This window comes from Salvelinus alpinus, chromosome 3 (genome assembly GCF_045679555.1).
Source record: "Salvelinus alpinus chromosome 3, SLU_Salpinus.1, whole genome shotgun sequence".
In the NCBI taxonomy this organism is placed as follows: domain Eukaryota; kingdom Metazoa; phylum Chordata; class Actinopteri; order Salmoniformes; family Salmonidae; genus Salvelinus; species Salvelinus alpinus.
The window spans coordinates 75,442,350-75,462,965 of NC_092088.1; the positions used below are offsets into that span (position 1 = coordinate 75,442,350).

General features: G+C 47.4%; 1 protein-coding gene across 1 annotated transcript; it reads right to left on the minus strand.

Moving 5' to 3' along the window:
* Positions 1-8,414: 8,414 nt before the first annotated feature.
* On the minus strand, positions 8,415-20,293 carry LOC139569845 (uncharacterized). Its single transcript, XM_071391179.1, has 3 exons — positions 20,040-20,293; positions 10,148-12,005; positions 8,415-8,492 (listed from the first exon to the last, which is right to left on the minus strand). The coding sequence occupies exons 1-3, from the start codon at positions 20,291-20,293 to the stop codon at positions 8,415-8,417; spliced, it is 2,190 nt and encodes a 729-aa protein (XP_071247280.1).
* Positions 20,294-20,616: the final 323 nt, after the last annotated feature.

Here is a 20,616-nt window from a genome sequence, read left to right on the forward strand (position 1 = left end):
ATCAATTTGGTTTGGGAGAGAGGAAGGAAGGACTTCAATATACTACAATGTAATTCAATTTTTTATTTTCATGACTTGTAAAATGAATAAGGATGTTGAATTATTGTTGTTGCTTGTTTGTCATTACAACTAAGATTCAATGCTGATTATTGGTGAGAATGGAGTGGGACTATATCTGGGGGGATTGGAATGGGGTGACTGGGAGGGCATCGGACACTGCTCTGAGGTGAGAGGGGCTATATCCAGGGGATTGGGATGGGGTGACTCACTCCAAGTCAGTGGTGGGCCGTCAGGGCCAGCAAGGCCTTCTCTGCTGGCCTAAACATCATCAGAATATATATATTTTTTAAAATATATTTTCCCACAAATATGTATTAAATTATTCCCCAGAGTAAGAGTTATACTCTTCATTTCATAGCTTTCCTCTTGATTGCACTGCTTCCATCCCCAGGTTGAGATTTGGAGGGCTGGTCTTTATGTTAGATCTTTTATCCAATCATATTCAGCCATCATGTGTTGCCAGGGGTCTAAAATCTGCCCTCAGGCCTTCAGAATCAACAGTGCGGGCGCTTGTAGCTTAAAGTGAATAGAAATGAAAATTTAGTGTCAACCAATCAGCTTTAGAGTTGGCTATTGTACGCCTGCTGGCTGGCTCCAGTGTTACACAGGAGCCAGCTAGCAGGCGTAGTGCGTGCACGTCTTTTGATTGGATTACCAATATTGAGAGGCAGGTCCTATGGGCAGGTCTATGCGGAACCTCAGAACTAGGAAACTGAATTTGATAAACGAATGAATTCGCGTACTACTAAGCTGTTTTTTCAACCCACAATGGCGGAAGGAGGAGGAGATATCGATTTGGTCGAGGATATAATTATAACGCCATTCTCAAGACGAACTTTTCAAGAAAAGTTAGACATTGTAAGGAGAGGTTGCCCGACACCGACGCTACAAAGCCTGTCACAGGCGGGAAAGGGGTTCGTTCGCCACTTTCAAAGTTCCAACTACGAGCGCTATCAATGGCTCACAGGCTCCGAGAAGCACTGCAAACTGTACTGCTGGGAATGCCTATTATTTGCAAGTGATCGATTTGGTGTTTGGAGCCACACTGGCTTTGCAAACTTGAGTTGTCTAACCAAGGCAGCAACGAGACACCAAAGTACGGCTGGGCACTTACAAGCAATGGTGCTTTTGAAAACTTTTGGGGACACCCGAGTGGATCTACAGCTCAACGAACAAGCGCGCAGGGCAACGGAGCTGCACAATGAAAAGGTGAAGAAAAATAGGGAAATATTGAAAAGACTCATTGATTGTGTCATGTTTTTGGGTAAACACTGTTTACCCAAAAATGTCAATTTTTGTCAATTTCAAGGTGACGCAACGCCTGGTCATACTGCGTTTCTGTCTAAATGTATAGTGTCTAGAGCCATGGCATCATAATGATGGTAATAAGAGGTGGATTCATTCAGGTGGGACTGTGTAGGACCTCACTGAAGGCCCAGGCCCCAGGCCCACGGCACGCCACTGCTCCAAGTAGACCCTCACCAGCCACTATACTTTAATTTAACTTATAAGGTAATACAAACCAACCACAGTACTTAAGTGGCAGTCTTTCTTCAAATGTATATATCCTCTTTTATTTGAGTTAGGAGAGGAGGTGGAGCTTAAAAGCCCTAAAAAGGCATAGCGCCTCAAGTATAAAGACGTACTTTGCTTTGTTTTTTTGTTGTTAAATGTCAATTCAGCCCACATGCCCACACACATGCTATATATGTAATGTATACAATAACTATATATTTATACTATGATCCTCCCATTCTATGGAATTCCCACTGCCCTCATATGTCATGTCTGCTAAAATGTTTTATTTGTTTCTTCAATGACATACGGAACAGACAAGGTTAACTGATTCTATACAAGTAAAGACCAACAAATTCCAACTTATCACATGGAATGTGCACAGGCTACATGATGGGGGAAAAAAGCACTAGGTTCTCAAACACTTAAAGAGATTGTCAGCGGATGTGGTTTAGAAAAAAGGAGAAATGTAACATTTAAAGGGGAGCTGTGTTGGAGAGGCCTATGCTGCCATCTACTCTAGTAACAGCAGAGGTGTAGGCATCCTGATAAATAAGAAATCACAATTTTCCTTTATCCTAGCACATGGACCTGTTACGTCCGTCGTCGGAATAAGACCAAAGCGCAGCGTGGAAAGTGTACATCTTCTGTATTTAAAATGAACACCAAAAACAAAAGATCAACGAACGTAAAGTTCTGCAGGGCTACACAGCTACTATGCAAAAAACAACATCCCATAAACTAGGGTGGAAAAACAGGCTGCCTAAGTATGATTCCCTATCAGAGATAACGACAGACAGCTGCCTCTGATTGGGAACCATACAAAGAAATAGAAAACTAGAATGCCCACCCAAATCACACCCTGACCTAACCAAATAGAGAAATAAAAAGGCTCTCTAAGGTCAGGGCGTGACAGGACCGAGAAGGCCGTTTTCTAATGTTGAATTGTACCTTACATGGTGAAAAATATACATTGATTTCATTGTATATCCCACCAGGGGCAAATCTGGGGTTTTTAGATATAATTCAAGCTATAGATCAAATCCAGACAGGAACCATTATTTTAGCAGGTGACCTAAATCAAACATTCGATAAGATTGACAGATGTAGTAATAAAAGGCAAATTTAGGGAGCATCCAAAGAGGCTGAAAAATGTAATCTCTGCAAATAATTTACAGGACACCTGGAGATTACTATTCTCAATTACAAAAGACTATTCCTTTTTTTCTCAAAGTAAGAAGTTATTCAAAAATGGACTACATTTTTATCTCCAAAAATGCACTCAACAATTTACTGGATTCAAAAATGTATGATATAGTGATATCGGATCATTCACCGGTATCATGTGTAATTACACCTATTACACCTATACACTTATTACACCTATCACACTTAGTGACAGAATTTGGAGAATTAACAGAGCGCATCTTCTTGACCCAAAATGTATTAAATACATGAATGAAAAAATGTAAACCTTTACCACTACAAATGTAGACAGAGGATAGAGAAAAACCGACCCTCTATATAATATGTGATGCCTTTAAGTCGTACATTAGGGGAAGGATAATCTCATACTCTGAAAAAGCTAAATCTGATTTAGAAAAAATAACAAATAACAAAAAAATCTTTATGGGTAAAACATACAGTAACATTTCTAAACTTAAGCAGGAATACAATCTTTAACTTTTGAAGAGAGCCAACAAGGTTAAACTCAAATAAGGTATATTACTTAATGGTAAATAAACCTGGTAAATATCTCGCAGCTGTAACAAAACAAATACACGCTGAACCAGTTATAATTTTAAAAGATAAAGATACAAATGCGATAATTAGAAATAACAATTTTAAAAGCTTCTATGAAAATGTATATGAATCAGAATTAAACAACAGTTGGACAGATCCTATTGTCACGATCGTCAATGGGAGAGAGAGAGGACCAAGGCGCAGCGTGTGGAAAATACATCTTCTCTTTATTAGAAGAAGGACAACGAAACAAAACAACAAACAGACGAACGTGAAGCTATCAAAGACTAAGTGCAAACATGCAACATAGACACAGACAATTACCCACAAAACCCCAATGCCTATGACTGCCTTAAATATGGCTCTCAATCAGAGACAATGAACCACAGCTGCCTCTAATTGAGAACCAATCTAGGCAGCCATAGACATAACTAGACAACTACACTAGACACTACAAAAACACATACATTCCCCATGTCACACCCTGACCTAACTAAAAAACATAAAGAAAACAAAGAATACTAAGGCCAGGGCGTGACAGTACCCCCCCCCAAAGGTGCAGACTCCGACCGCACAAACTGACATAGAAAGGGGAGGGTCCGGGGTGGGCCCCATCATGGCGGCGGCTCGGGTGCGGGACGTGGCCCCCACTCCACCATTGTCAATACCCGCTTTGGTAGCCTCCTCCAAATGGCCACCCTCCAAATTAACCCGTCTGGATTAGGGGGCAGCATCGGACTGAGGGGCAACACCGGAATGAGGGGCAGCTCCAGACTGAGGGGCGGCAGCTCCGGACTGAGGGACGGCAGCTCCGGACTGAGGGACGGCAGCTCCGGACTGGGGGACGGCAGCTCCGGACTGGGGGACGGCAGCTCCGGACTGGGGGACGGCAGCTCCGGACTGGGGGACGGCAGCTCCGGACTGGCTGACGGCTCTGGCTGGTCATGGCTGGCTGACGGCTCTGGCTGGTCATGGCTGGCTGACGGCTCTGGCTGGTCATGGCTGGCTGACGGCTCTGGCTGGTCATGGCTGGCTGACGGCTCTGGCTGGTCATGGCTGGCATGACGGCTCTGGCTGGTCATGGCTGGCTGACGGCTCTGGCTGGTCATGGCTGGCTGACGGCTCAGGCTGATCCTGGCTGGCGGAAGGCTCTGGCTGATCCTGGCTGGCGGAAGGCTCTGGCTGATCCTGGCTGGCGGAAGGCTCTGGCTGATCCTGGCTGGCGGAAGGCTCTGGCGGCTCCTGTCTGGCGGAAGGCTCTGGCGGCTCCTGTCTGGCGGAAGGCTCTGGCGGCTCCTGTCTGGCGGACGGCTCTGAAGGCTCATGGCAGACGGGCGGCTTTGCAGGCTCAGTCCAGACGGGCAGTTCATGCGGCGCTTGGCAGACGGACAGTTCAGACGGCGTTGGGCAGACGGGCAGTTCAGGCGCCGCTGGGCAGACGGGCAGTTCAGGCGCCGCTGGGCAGACAGCAGACTCTGGCCGGCTGAGACGCACTATAGGCCTGGTGCGTGGTGCCGGAACTGGAGGTACCGGGCTAAGGACACGCACCTTCAGGCTAGTGCGGGGAGCAGCAACAGGGCACACTGGACTCTCAAGGCGTACTATAGGCCTGGTACGTGGTACCGGCACTGGTGGTACCGGGCTGAGGGCACGCACATCAGGGCGAGTACGGGGAGAAGGAACAGTGCGTACAGGACTCTGGAGACACACAGGAGGCTTGATGCGTGGTGCCGGAACTGGAGGCACTGGACTGGAGACACGCACCACAGGGAGAGTGCGTGGAGGAGGAACAGGGCTCTGGAGACGCACTGGAAGCCTGGTGCGTGGTGTAGGCACTGGTGGTACTGGGCTGGGGCGGGGAGGTGGCGCCGGAAATACCGGACCATGCAGGCGTACTGGCTCCCTTGAGCACTGAGCCTGCCCAACCTTACCTGGTTGTATGCTCCCCGTCGCCCGACCAGTGCGGGGAGGTGGAATAACCCGCACCGGGCTATGTAGGCGAACCGGGGACACCATGCGTAAGGCTGGTGCCATGTAAGCCGGCCCGAGGAGACGCACTGGTGGCCAGATGCGTTGGGCCGGCTTCATGACATCCGGCTCAACGCTCAATCTAGCCCGGCCGATACGTGGAGCTGGAATGTACCGAACCGGGCTATGCACGCGTACAGGAGACACCATGCGCTCTACTGCGTAACACGGTGTCTGCCCGTACTCTCGCTCTCCACGGTAAGTACAGGGAGTATGAGCAGGTCTCCTACCTGACTTCGCCACACTCCCTTTTAGCCCCCCCCCCCCCCCCCCCAAGAAAATGTTGGGTTGTACTCGCGGGCTTCCAGCCTTGCTTCCGTGCTGCCTCCTCATATCGCCGCCTCTCTGCTTTCGCTGCCTCCAGCTCAGCTTTGGGGCGGCGATATTCTCCTGGTTGAGCCCAAGGTCCCTTACCATCCAATTCGTCCTCCCATGTCCAGAAATCCTGTGTAGGTGGGTCCTGTTGCCGCTTGACACGCCGCTTGGTCCGATTCTGGTGGGTAATTCTGTCACGATCGTCAATGGGAGAGAGAGAGGACCAAGGCGCAGCGTGTGGAAAATACATCTTCTCTTTATTAGAAGAAGGACAACGAAACAAAACAACAAACAGACGAACGTGAAGCTATCATTTACATTTTTACATTTACATTTAAGTCATTTAGCAGACGCTCTTATCCAGAGCGACTTACAAATTGGTGCATTCACCTTATGATATCCAGTGGAACAACCACTTTACAATAGTGCATCTAACTCTTTTAAGGGGGGGGGGTTAGAAGGATTACTTTATCCTATCCTAGGTATTCCTTAAAGAGGTGGGGTTTCAGGTGTCTCCGGAAGGTGGTGATTGACTCCGCTGACCTGGCGTCGTGAGGGAGTTTGTTCCACCATTGGGGTGCCAGAGCAGCGAACAGTTTTGACTGGGCTGAGCGGGAACTGTACTTCCTCAGAGGTAGGGAGGCGAGCAGGCCAGAGGTGGATGAACGCAGTGCCCTTGTTTGGGTGTAGGGCCTGATCAGAGCCTGAAGGTACGGAGGTGCCGTTCCCCTCACAGCTCCGTAGGCAAGCACCATGGTCTTGTAGCGGATGCGAGCTTCAACTGGAAGCCAGTGGAGAGAGCGGAGGAGCGGGGTGACGTGAGAGAACTTGGGAAAGTTGAACACCAGACGGGCTGCGGCGTTCTGGATGAGTTGTAGGGGTTTAATGGCACAGGCAGGGAGCCCAGCCAACAGCGAGTTGCAGTAATCCAGACGGGAGATGACAAGTGCCTGGATTAGGACCTGCGCCGCTTCCTGCGTGAGGCAGGGTCGTACTCTGCGAATGTTGTAGAGCATGAACCTACAGGAACGGGTCACCGCCTTGATGTTAGTTGAGAACGACAGGGTGTTGTCCAGGATCACGCCAAGGTTCTTAGCACTCTGGGAGGAGGACACAATGGAGTTGTCAACCGTGATGGCGAGATCATGGAACGGGCAGTCCTTCCCCGGGAGGAAGAGCAGCTCCGTCTTGCCGAGGTTCAGCTTGAGGTGGTGATCCGTCATCCACACTGATATGTCTGCCAGACATGCAGAGATGCGATTCACCACCTGGTTATCAGAGGGGGGAAAGGAGAAGAGGAGAGAATATTTGATAGAGAATAATAATTCTCTATCAAAGACTAAGTGCAAACATGCAACATAGACACAGACAATTACCCACAAAACCCCAATGCCTATGACTGCATTAAATATGGCTCTCAATCAGAGACAATGAACCACAGCTGCCTCTAATTGAGAACCAATCTAGGCAGCCATAGACATAACTAGACAACTACACTAGACACTACAAAAACACATACATTCCCCATGTCACACCCTGACCTAACTAAAAAACATAAAGAAAACAAAGAATACTAAGGCCAGGGCGTGACACCTATTGCCTTCTCAGACTCAACAACCTAAAGCAATTATCAGCAGAATATATATATATATTAAAAATAGAGATCACCCAAAAATCTATATTATATACTGTTAAAACATTCACACAGAGAAAATCACCAGGAATGGAGTGCTTTTCCATAGAATTCAATGAAACATTTTGGGCAAAGTAGCTCCCCTATTTACACAAATGACAACACGCATGTAACTCAATTCAGCACTTCCAAGTTCCATGTATCAAACAGTTATATTAATACCAGGAAAATCTGGAGAGTCCCCAATTGATTATAGACCCATAAGTTTAATAAACTGTGACAATAAAATAATAACAAAGCAATATAAGCAATAGAATGGTAAAAGTATTACCAGACTTGATAGATATCAATCAAAGAGGGTTTATTAAAAATAGACACAAACAAATATAAGAACATATTTCAGTTTAATACAATATGCAAAAAAACAAGATATAGATTTAACAATAAAGGCGGTTGGTGCAGAAAAGTCTTTTGACTGTGTTGAACATTATCTGATTCAATTGCTTTAGAAAAGGGGCACAAGACAGGGATGTCCCCTCTCCCCTCCCCCTCTCTCCCCTCCTGTTTGCACTGGAAATTGAACAGCTTGCAGAAAAACTGAAAGGACCCCAACGTAGCAGGTATCAGTACTGGTAAACAGGAATATAAACTAAACTTATTTGCAAACGATCTCTTGATATACCTGACCAATACTGTAAACTCACTGCCCCCTTTGTTATTTTTTTTTCAGAATACAGACTAATTTCAGTAATTGTGTGCAGATCCTTGTGACATGAGGCAGGAGGTGATGGCGGCGGATGAATGGCACGACAATGGGACTTAGGATCTCGTCACGGTATTGTCACGAACCGGCTCAAAGCCCGTAACAAAAGGGAGACCACATGGAGATAAGGAATAACAAAATATATTTATTAATTAACTAAGGTAAAGTAAATACAATTAACAATGGTGTGTGTAGTCAGTAGTCAGTAGTGTAGGTGAGTGGTTGCGTGTATACATGTGATAAGTAGGGGTGTTGAAGGGTGCCAACACAAACAAACCAAATAACCACAACAAGGCCACAACCAAAATCTGTCTGTGTCTGAATGGAGAGAGTCTCCTCAATGACTGTGGAAGAGGTCTATTTATCCTGGGACACACCCGGGCCCAGGTGTTTCCCATGTAGCTGACGACCCTCCATACTCCGCCCACCAACATCCTAATAAGGAAACAAGAGCAAAGAGAGAGAAAACGGTAGACAGAGTGGGAGGGTCGTCACAGTATCTCTGCGCATTGAAATTGCCATCAATAAAATGCAATTGTGTTTGTTGTCCGTAGCTTATGCCTGAACATACCATAGTCCCACTGCCACTACGGAGCACTGTTTACAACGTTGACATCAGCAAACCACTCGCCCACACAACGGCACCTGCCATCTGCCCGGTACAGTTGAAACCGGGATTCAGTTGAAGGTCCTGGGCTGGCGTGGTTACACGTGGTCTGCGGTTATGAGGCCGGTTGGACGTACTTCCAAATTCTCTAAAACAACGTTGGAGGCGGTTTACGGTAGAAAAATGAACATGAAATTCTCCGGCAACAGCTCTGGTGGACATTCCTGCAGTAAGCATGCCAATTCCCTCAAAACTTGAGACATCTGTGGCATTGTGTTGTGTGACAAAACGGAACATTTTAGAGTGGCCTTTTATTGTCCCCAGCAGAAGGTGAACCTGTGTAATGATCATGCTGTTTAATTAGCTTCTTGATATGCCACACCTGTCAGGTGGATGGATTATCTTGGCAAAGGAGAAATGCTCACCAAAAGGGATTTTTGATAAATAAGCATCCCGGAGTCACCTCTTCACTGTTGACGTTGAGACTGGTGTTTTGCGGGTACTATTTAATGAAGCTGCCAGTTGAGGACTTGTGAGATGTCTGTTTCTCAAACTAGACACTCTAATGTACTTGTCCTCTTGCTCAGTTGTGCACCGGGGCCTCCCACTCCTCTTTCTATTCTGGTTAGAGCCGGTTTGAGCTGTTCTGTGAAGGGAGTAGGACACAGCTGGATAAGAGCGTCTGCTAAATGACTTAAATGTAATGTAAATGTAATGTAAACAGCGTTGTACGAGATTTTCAGTTTCTTGGCAATTTCTCGCACGGAATAGCCTTAATTTCTCAGAACATTCAGAAGAAAGTTCTTTGTTTCTGGCCATTTTGAGTCTGTAATCGAACCCACAAATGCTGATGCTCCAGATACTCAACTTGTCTAAAGAGGGCCAGTTTTATTGCTTCTTTAATTAGCACAACAGTTTTCAGCTGTGCTAACATAATTGCAAAAGGGTTTTCTAATGATCAATTAGCCTTTTAAAATGATCAGGTTGGATTAGCTAACACAACATGCCATTGGAACACAGGAGTGATGGTTGCTGAGGATGGGCCTCTGTACGCCTATGTAGATATTACATAAAAAATCTGCCGTTTCCAGCTACAATAGTCATTTACAACATTAACAATGTCTACATTGTATTTCTGATAATTTGATGTTATTTTAATGGACAAAACAAGGACATCTTTCAAAACAAGGACATTTCGAAATGACCCCAAACTTTTGAATGGTAGTGTACATTTACTTTTAATTTGTCTGTCTGCACACTTCAACACATGGCATATGAGGGTGCAGTGAGATACCAGATGGATCGGACAATACTTTTCACATCAATCATTATTTAAAAAAATATACTTAGAAACTGGAAATGGACCAATCATCCGTCGTTCACGCAATTGAAAGGTCAAATGCTTTACTATCTAAAAATTGTGCGTGGGCAACAGAGAGAAACAAAATCATGCAGTTTGAGTCCATGTAGTGGAAAGTGATACGGATGCTGGAGATAGGGGTGAGGGCTGGTGGGTCTGGGCAGGTGTGATGTAGTTGATGTAGGGGTGAGGGCTGGTGGGTCTGGGCAGGTGTGATGTAGTTGATGTAGGGGTGAGGGCTGGTGGGTCTGGGCAGGTGTGATGTAGTTGATGTAGGGGTAAGGGCTGGTGGGTCTGGGCAGGTGTGAAGTAGTTGATGTAGGGGTAAGGTGGGTCTGGGCAGGAGTGATGTAGTTGATGTAGGGGTGAGGGCTGGTGGGTCTGGGCAGGTGTGATGTAGTTGATGTAGGGGTAAGGTGGGTCTGGGCAGGAGTGATGTAGTTGATGTAGGGGTGAGGGCTGGTGGGTCTGGGCAGGTGTGAAGTAGTTGATGTAGGGGTAAGGTGGGTCTGGGCAGGAGTGATGTAGTTGATGTAGGGGTAAGGGCTGGTGGGTCTGGGCAGGTGTGATGTAGTTGATGTAGGGGTAAGGGCTGGTGGGTCTGGGCAGGTGTGAAGTAGTTGATGTAGGGGTAAGGGCTGGTGGGTCTGGGCAGGTGTGATGTAGTTGATGTAGGGGTGAGAGCTGGTGGGTCTGGGCAGGTGTGATGTAGTTGATGTAGGGGTAAGGGCTGGTGGGTCTGGGCAGGTGTGAAGTAGTTGATGTAGGGGTAAGGGCTGGTGGGTCTGGGCAGGTGTGATGTAGTTGATGTAGGGGTAAGGGCTGGTGGGTCTGGGCAGGTGTGAAGTAGTTGATGTAGGGGTAAGGGCTGGTGGGTCTGGGCAGGTGTGAAGTAGTTGATGTAGGGGTGAGGGCTGGTGGGTCTGGGCAGGTGTGATGTAGTTGATGTAGGGGTAAGGGCTGGTGGGTCTGGGCAGGTGTGAAGTAGTTGATGTAGGGGTAAGGGCTGGTGGGTCTGGGCAGGTGTGAAGTAGTTGATGTAGGGGTAAGGGCTGGTGGGTCTGGGCAGGTGTGAAGTAGTTGATGTAGGGGTAAGGGCTGGTGGGTCTGGGCAGGTGTGATGTAGTTGATGTAGGGGTAAAGGCTGGTGGGTCTGGGCAGGTGTGAAGTAGTTGATGTAGGGGTAAGGGCTGGTGGGTCTGGGCAGGTGTGATGTAGTTGATGTAGGGGTAAGGGCTGGTGGGTCTGGGCAGGTGTGATGTAGTTGATGTAGGTGTAAGGGCTGGTGGGTCTGGGCAGGTGTGATGTAGTTGATGTAGGGGTAAGGGCTGGTGGGTCTGGGCAGGTGTGATGTAGTTGATGTAGGGGTGAGGGCTGGTGGGTCTGGGCAGGTGTGATGTAGTTGATGTAGGGGTGAGGGCTGGTGGGTCTGGGCAGGTGTGATGTAGTTGATGTAGGGGTAAGGCCTGGTAGGTCTGAGCAGGAGTGATGTAGTTGATGTAGGGGTAAGGGCTGGTGGGTCTGGGCAGGTGTGATGTAGTTGATGTAGAGGTAAGGGCTGGTGGGTCTGGGCAGGAGTGATGTAGTTGATGTAGGGGTGAGGGCTGGTGGGTCTGGGCAGGTGTGATGTAGTTGATGTAGAGGTAAGGGCTGGTGGGTCTGGGCAGGAGTGATGTAGTTGATGTAGGGGTGAGGGCTGGTGGGTCTGGGCAGGAGTGATGTAGTTGATGTAGGGGTGAGGGCTAAAGGGTCTGGGCAGGAGTGATGTAGTTGATGTAGGGGTAAGGGCTGGTGGGTCTGGGCAGGTGTGATGTAGTTGATGTAGGGGTGAGGGCTGGTGGGTCTGGGCAGGAGTGATGTAGTTGATGTAGGGGTAAGGGCTGGTGGGTCTGGGCAGGTGTGATGTAGTTTATGTAGGGGTGAGGGCTGGTGGGTCTGGGCAGGTGTGATGTAGTTGATGTAGGGGTAAGGCCTGGTAGGTCTGAGCAGGAGTGATGTAGTTGATGTAGGGGTAAGGGCTGGTGGGTCTGAGCAGGTGTGATGTAGTTGATGTAGGGGTAAGGGCTGGTAGGTCTGAGCAGGAGTGATGTATGGGTGATGGCTAGTGTGTCTGGGCAGGTGTGATGTAGTTGATGTTTGTATGATGTCATCATTTGTATGTGTATGTTTTGCATTGTTGATAAAATATGAAATAAAATCTTATGAAAATAAATAAAAAAGTATTACGAAAAGAATATTCAAAAATAAGTTTTAAAGTTAAGGAAGCAAGGAAAGTAAAGGAAATGGTATATCCATTCACTATCAGTGCTATTATAGTAGGTTTTCTCAGGATCTGTTGGTATCAGCACTGTTGACAGAACCAAAATGCTGTCACGACTGGACACTGCTACAGACTCCCAGGGCTTTTTAGGATCATCCTCCAACTTTTTCCCAGAGAGAAGCTATCACCCCAACAACAGTCAATCTCCAATCTCAATCCCCTCAAACCGTAACCATAACACGGTCTTTCTCTTTCTCATGTCACACAGTCCAGAGGGCATAACGCCTACCCAACTTCGAGAACAGCCCTTAGTCTTGGTATATTGGCCATATACCATATCCCTCAAGGCATTATTGCTTAATTAGCTTAATAAGACAGACTAAAGTATTAGGACATATGGTTTCTGGTAGTTAGATAAAGTTGCCCCTTGACTCTGATCTAATGTCAAATTGATGTTTAAGAGCAGGAGTGCTGATTTAGTATCAGTTTTGCCTTTTAGATCACAATGAATAAGATTACATGAACAAGGGGGAGCTGATCCTAAATCAGCACTCCTGGTATGTGGCGCTTGATACGGCCCCAGATCTGATGACAAGAACTTGTCTGACAGGATTCACCCTAACTTGTCTGACAGGACTTACCCTAATTTCTCTGACAGGACTCACCCTAACTTGTCTGACAGGACTCACCCTAACTTGTCTGACAGGACTCACCCTAACTTGTCTGATAGGTCAAAACTGTTCGCTCAGCCCAGTCAAAACTGTTCGCTGCTCTGGCACCCCAATGGTGGAACAAACTCCCTCACGACGCCAGGTCAGCGGAGTCAATCACCACCTTCCGGAGACACCTGAAACCCCACCTCTTTAAGGAATACCTAGGATAGGATAAAGTAATCCTTCTAACCCCCCCCCCTTAAAAGAGTTAGATGCACTATTGTAAAGTGGTTGTTCCACTGGATATCATAAGGTGAATGCACCAATTTGTAAGTCGCTCTGGATAAGAGCGTCTGCTAAATGACTTAAATGTAAATGTAAATGATAGGACTTACCCTAACTTGTCTGACAGGATTCACCCTAACTTGTCTGATAGGACTTACCCTAACTTGTCTGACAGGACTCACCCTAACTTGTCTGATAGGACTCACCCTAACTTGTCTGACAGGATTCACCCTAACTTGTCTGATAGGACTCACCCTAACTTGTCTGACAGGACTCACCCTAACTTGTCTGACAGGACTCACCCTAACTTGTCTGACAGGACTCACCCTAACTTGTCTGACAGGACTCACCCTAACTTGTCTGACAGGACTCACTCTAACTTGTCTGACAGGACTCACCCTAACTTGTCTGACAGGACTCACCCTAACTTCTCTGACAGGACTCACCCTAACTTGTCTGACAGGACTCACCATAACTTGTCTGACAGGACTCACCCTAACTTGTCTGACAGGACTCACCCTAACTTGTCTGACAGGACTCACCCTAACTTGTCTGATAGGACTTACCCTAACTTGTCTGACATGACTCACCCTAACTTGTCTGACAGGACTCACCCTAACTTGTCTGACAGGACTCACCCTAACTTGTCTGACAGGACTCACCCTAACTTGTCTGACAGGACTCACCCTAACTTGTCTGACAGGACTCACCCTAACTTGTCTGACAGGACTCACCCTAACTTGTAGTGAACCAGATGGGGGCAGGACATATACTCCCTGATATGTGTTCTTCCTGTGCTCATCTGGACATAGATGGAGAAATGACAAGTACTGTAGAGCTTATGTCAGAGCTTGACACATTATGGGAAATATTTCATAATGTACAGTATCTGCTCTACCTAATTGTACATCCTACCAATGCTCACATACCTGGCGCAGCAGGAGTTGTAGCCTGTAGTGTATATTGAGTCATGTCCTCTGGTGTGTTACTAGGTAGGACATACACTCTGTGATAGTGGCCCATGAGTTCTTCTATATGGTCTATAAAGATACAAAGGTATATAAAAAAAACAATTAGTGCTCAGTCATGAGGAAATAAAGTTATGAAACATCCTATTGACATCTATCCAAACATGAATGGAAAGCAACAATCTATAGTTGTTCAACATCTCGAATCCAAGATGGCGTAGCAGTCGGACGTGTGTTTGTATTGTCCTGTCGTGTGTAAATAGTAAATAGTCTTCGTATTTTTCGTATACATTTCGTATATATTTTAATTTCACTTTCCATCTAGGAACTGAATATACATTCCTACATTCCGCCTCACCCAATGTGGTACGGACCTGCTATTTTTTTTTTATACTTTAGAACCGTAACCACAATCAGAAGCTAGCCAGATAACTAGCTACTAGCTAGTAGTCAGTTAGCCACTGCTGCGGTCTTCACCCTCAACTCGGACACAGCCAGCTTCAATACCGGGCCAATACCTGCCAGTCTGCAAGCGCGATATCAACCCAGAGCATATAGGACTGCTTTTTCTCTACCACATCACCGGATTCCTGACGCAAGCTCTGGACAATTACACCGTATCATCACAGCTAGCTAGCTGCAACCGAGTGGCTACTACTGGCTAACACCTCTGTCCCGAAGCAAGCACCAGTTAGCCTTGAGCTAGCCTCGAGCTAGGCCCATCTGCCGGCTAGCTGAAGAGGTCTACCAGCGAATTCTTGGGCTACAATACCAGCTACAAGCTAATTTAGCCATTTTTTTGCCGCTGCTAGTAGCTTTTTACCTTCTGCACAGACACCAGCCCTGTTATTAGCCTGGATATTACTCACCAATTTACCAGCATCGGACTGTCTCTCGACAACAACGCCGGATTCCTGCCGTAATCCCTGAGCCACTGCTTCTGATCCTCACAGCTAGCTTGCGGCTAGCGCAGCTAGCGCCACTGCCACGAAGCTAGCACCAGTTAGCAAACACAATTCTACAATTCACAACCTCTCTTTCGCCATCACCATCTGGCTTGGATTCTCTGTCGACACGACCACGTCTGAGCAGACCCCCTCCGTCTGAGCAGACCACCCCCCGGGCTACTAACTTTAAACGCCGCGTGCTAGATTAGTGGAGGCCTCCGAGCTCCATCTACGGCTGCCCCCTGGACACTATGATCACTTGGCTACATAGCTGATGCATGCTTGACTGTCCATTAATTCACGGTACTCCATTCTGTTTATTTGTGTTTTATCTGTCGGCTCTGTGCTTTAACTCAGGATCTGTGTGTAGTTAATCCGACCCTCTCTGCCTAGTCGTCGCCATTTTTACCTGTTGTTGCTGTGTTAGACTAGCACCCTGTTATTGCTGCTGTTATCTTACCTGTTGTTTTAGCTAGCTCTCCCAATCAAGACCTGCAATCACTTTATGCCTTATTGTATGTCTCTCTCAAATATCAATATGCCTTGCATACTGTTGTTCAGGCTAGTTTTCATTATCATTGTTTTGGTTTGCAATGGACCCTGTAGTTCCACTCTCCGTACCTCTGATACCCCCTTTGTCCCACCCCCCACACATGCGGTGACCTCACCCATTGAGACCAGCATGTCCAGAGATACAACCTCTCTTATCATCACCCAGTGCCTGGGCTTGCCTCCGCTGTACCCGCGCCCCTCCATACCCCTGTCTGCACATTATGCCCAGAATCTATTCTACCACGCCCATAAATCTGCTCCTTTTATTCTTTGTCCCCAACGCTCTAGGCGACCAGTTTTGATAGCCTTTAGCCGCACCCTCATCCTACTACTCCTCTGTTCCTCGGGTGATGTGGAGGTAAACCCAGGCCCTGCATGTCCCCAGTCACCCTCATTTGTTGACTTCTGCGATCGAAAAAGCCTTGGCCTCATGCATGTCAACATCAGAAGCCTCCTCCCTAAGTTTGCCTTACTCACCGCTTTAGCACACTCTGCCAATCCTGATGTCCTTGCCGTGTCCGAATCCTGGCTTAGGAAGGCCACCAAAAATTCTGAGATTTCCATACCCAACTATAACACTTTCCGTCAAGATAGAACTGCCAAAGGGGGAGGAGTTGCAATCTACTGCAGAGATAGCCTGCAAAGTTCTGTCATACTTTCCAGGTCTATGCCCAAACAGTTCGAACTTCTAATTTTAAAAATTAATCTCTCCAGAAATAAGTCTCTCACTGTTGCCGCCTGCTACCGACCCCCCTCAGCTCCCAGCTGTGCCCTGGACACCATCTGTGAATTGATCGCTCCCCATCTAGCTTCAGAGTTTGTTCTGTTAGGTGACCTAAACTGGGATATGCTTAACACCCCGGCAGTCCTACAATCCAAGCTTGATGCCCTCAATCTCACACAAATCATCAAGGAACCCACCAGGTACAACCCTAAATCCGTAAACATGGGCACCCTAATAGACATTATCCTGACCAACCTGCCCTCCAAATACACCTCTGCTGTCTTCAATCAAGATCTCAGCGATCACTGCCTCATTGCCTGTATCCGCCACGGGTCCGCGGTCAAACGACCACCCCTCATCACTGTCAAACGCTCCCTAAAACACTTCTGCGAGCAGGCCTTTCTAATCGACCTGGCCCGGGTACCCTGGAAGGATATTGACCTCATCCCGTCAGTTGAGGATGCCTGGTCATTCTTTAAATGTTACTTCCTCACCATATTAGACAAGCATGCTCCGTTCAAAAAAATGCAGAACCAAGAACAGATATAGCCCTTGGTTCACTCCAGACCTGACTGCCCTCGACCAGCACAAAAACATCCTGTGGCGAACTGCAATAGCATCGAAGAGCCCCCGCGATATGCAACTGTTCAGGGAAGTCAGGAACCAATACACGCAGTCAGTCAGGAAAGCAAAGGCCAGCTTTTTCAAGCAGAAATTCGCATCCTGTAGCTCTAACTCCAAAAAGTTCTGGGATACTGTAAAGTCCATGGAGAACAAGAGCACCTCCTCCCAGCTGCCCACTGCACTGAGGCTAGGTAACACGGTCACCACCGATAAATCCGTGATAATCGAAGACTTCAACAAGCATTTCTCAATGGCTGGCCATGCCTTCCTCCTGGCGACTCCAACCTTGGCCAACAGCCCCGCCCCCCCCGCTGCTACTCGCCCAAGCCTCCCCAGCTTCTCCTTTACCCAAATCCAGATAGCAGATGTTCTGAAAGAGCTGGAAAACCTGGACCCATACAAATCAGCTGGGCTTGACAATCTGGACCCCCTATTTCTGAAACTGTCCGCCGCCATTGTCGCACCCCCTATTACCAGCCTGTTCAACCTCTCCTTCGTATCATCTGAGATCCCCAAGGATTGGAAAGCTGCCGCGGTCATCCCCCTCTTCAAAGGGGGAGACACCCTGGACCCAAACTGTTACAGACCTATATCCATCCTGCCCTGCCTATCTAAGGTCTTCGAAAGCCAAGTCAACAAACAGATCACTGACCATCTCGAATCCCACCGTACCTTCTCCGCTGTGCAATCCGGTTTCCGAGCCGGTCACGGGTGCACCTCAGCCACGCTCAAGGTACTAAACGACATCATAACCGCCATCGATAAAAGACATTACTGTGCAGCCGTCTTCATCGACCTGGCCAAGGCTTTCGACTCTGTCAATCACCATATTCTTATCGGCAGACTCAGTAGCCTCGGTTTTTCTAATGACTGCCTTGCCTGGTTCACCAACTACTTTGCAGACAGAGTTCAGTGTGTCAAATCGGAGGGCATGTTGTCCGGTCCTCTGGCAGTCTCTATGGGGGTACCACAGGGTTCAATTCTCGGGCCGACTCTTTTCTCTGTATACATCAATGATGTTGCTCTTGCTGAGGGCGATTCCCTGATCCACCTCTACGCAGACGACACCATTCTATATACTTCCGGCCCTTCCTTGGACACTGTGCTATCTAACCTCCAAACGAGCTTCAATGCCATACAACACTCCTTCCGTGGCCTCCAACTGCTCTTAAACGCTAGTAAAACCAAATGCATGCTTTTCAACCGTTCGCTGCCTGCACCCGCACGCCCGACTAGCATCACCACCCTGGACGGTTCCGACCTAGAATATGTGGACATCTATAAGTACCTAGGTGTCTGGCTAGACTGCAAACTCTCCTTCCAGACTCATATCAAACATCTCCAATCCAAAATCAAATCAAGAATCGGCTTTCTATTCCGCAACAAAGCCTCCTTCACTCACGCCGCCAAACTTACCCTAGTAAAACTGACTATCCTACCGATCCTCGACTTCGGCGATGTCATCTACAAAATAGCTTCCAACACTCTACTCAGCAAACTGGATGCAGTTTATCACAGTGCCATTCGTTTTGTTACTAAAGCACCTTATACGACCCACCACTGCGACCTGTATGCTCTAGTCGGCTGGCCCTCGCTACATGTTCGTCGTCAGACCCACTGGCTCCAGGTCATCTACAAGGCTATGCTAGGTAAAGTGCCGCCTTATCTCAGTTCACTGGTCACGATGGCTACACCCACCCGCAGCACGCGCTCCAGCAGGTGTATCTCACTGATCATCCCTAAAGCTAAAACCTCATTTGGACGCCTTTCCTTCCAGTTCTCTGCTGCCTGCGACTGGAACGAATTGCAAAAATCTCTGAAGTTGGAGACTTTTATCTCCCTCAACAACTTTAAAAATCTGCTATCCGAGCAGCTAACCGATCGCTGCAGCTGTACATAGTCCATCTGTAAACTACCCACCCAAGTTACCTACCTCACCCCCCATACTGCTTTTATTCATTTACTTTTCTGCTCTTTTGCACACCAGTATCTCTTCTTGCACATGATCATCTGATGATTTATCACTCCAGTGTTAATCTGCTAAATTGTAATTATTCGATTTATTGCCTACCTCATGCCTTTTGCACACATTGTATATAGATTCTCTTTTTTCTACCATGTTATTGACTTGTTTATTGTTTACTCCATGTGTAACTCTGTGTTGTCTGTTCACACTGCTATGCTTTATCTTGGCCAGGTCGCAGTTGCAAATGAGAACTTGTTCTCAACTAGCCTACCTGGTTAAATAAAGGTGAAATAAAAAAATAAAAAAATAAAATAGCTTTAACGGACAGGACAAAGATCTCTGCTGCACTGTAGGCTCAAACAAACAAACAATCAATCAAGCTTAACATATACACAATAAGGCAGCTTGTTTCTAAATGTATTTGTTGTGTCTACCTGGCAGTGGGCCACGTTCAACTTCAGCCCCAGCATTGCTTTCTGTCTGGTTTCTGTAGTAGCTTCTGTTTTCTCTCCATCAGATCATGTAGCTCCTGTACTATGGCCTCCAGCTCTGATGGCTCAGACTCCTCTGGGAAAGAGACGATAGGGAACAAGGCTGGGAGTTTGAGGGAGACAGAGGAAGATGAGGAAGTGGTTGAAAAATGTTGTGATTGCTTCAGAACACAAGAAACCAACACTGCTTTTCAGCTACTGCTGCCTGCCTGCCTGCCTGCCTGTCTGTCTAAGTGTCTGTTTATCTGCCTGCCTGCCTGCCTGCCTGCCTGCCTGCCTGCCTGCCTGCCTGCCTGCCTGTCTGTCTAAGTGTCTGTTTATCTGCCTGCCTGCCTGCCTGCCTGCCTGCCTGCCTTCCTGCCTGCCTGCCTGCCTGCCTGCCTGCCTGCCTGCCTGTCTAAGTGTCTGTCTATCTGCCTGTCTGTCTGACTGTTTGTTTGTCTGTCTGCCTGTCTGTGTTCTATTCCCCCTTAGCCCCACTATTATGATTGCCTTGACCAGACAATTCACCTTCCCTGTCTTTGCTCTTGTTTCTGAACTGCTACACTTTCAGCAGCATGATCCGCCGGTTGTGGAGCAGCTGCCTCCGGAAGGTGATGAAGGCCAGCTCAGAGGACACCCTACCCAGGTCTGGGGAGCCCTGGTCCGTCCCGGAGGAGACGCTCTCACCCTGTAAGGAAGGCTTCTCTGGGTCTTCAGAGATTGTCTCTACCTGCTCTGTGTCAGACTGCCAGTCCATAACCGATCTAGCTGAGGGGAACTCTGGGTCCTGAGTGGGAAAACTCTCCTTTATTTCCATCCTTTAAAGTAGTTTCAGTGTTGCTCAATTGATTAACAATAAATGCTTGGCTGCTCCAAGAGGGGAAAAGACCTGAAGTTCTTCTGAATAACCGATTGAACGTACCTCTCTGTTAGCTGGCAAATATTTCTCTGGGCAGCACCTAGCAGGTTATGACGGGCTAAACATAGGCTTTCATGCATTTGCATGTTTTGTTATTATCCATGATGACAACAAACCATTACAGTGCATATGATGGATTTTTATACTGTTCAACATACCTTGTGTCAATTGAAGCTTATTGAAGCTTAACTAAACTAATGGTGTTTTCTAAAGCAAGAAAT

Coding starts and splice junctions, on each gene's coding strand:
- LOC139569845 (XM_071391179.1), bottom strand. CDS start 20,293: ATGGAAATAAAGGAGAGTTTTCCCACTCAGGACCCAGAGTTCCCCTCA. Junction 12,006..20,039: donor CGGATCATGCTGCTGAAAGT/GTAGCAGTTCAG, acceptor ACTCCTGCTCAG/ACCTACCAGGCCTTACCCCT. Junction 8,493..10,147: donor CACCCCTATCTCCAGCATCC/GTATCACTTTCC, acceptor TTTCCTTATTAG/GATGTTGGTGGGCGGAGTAT.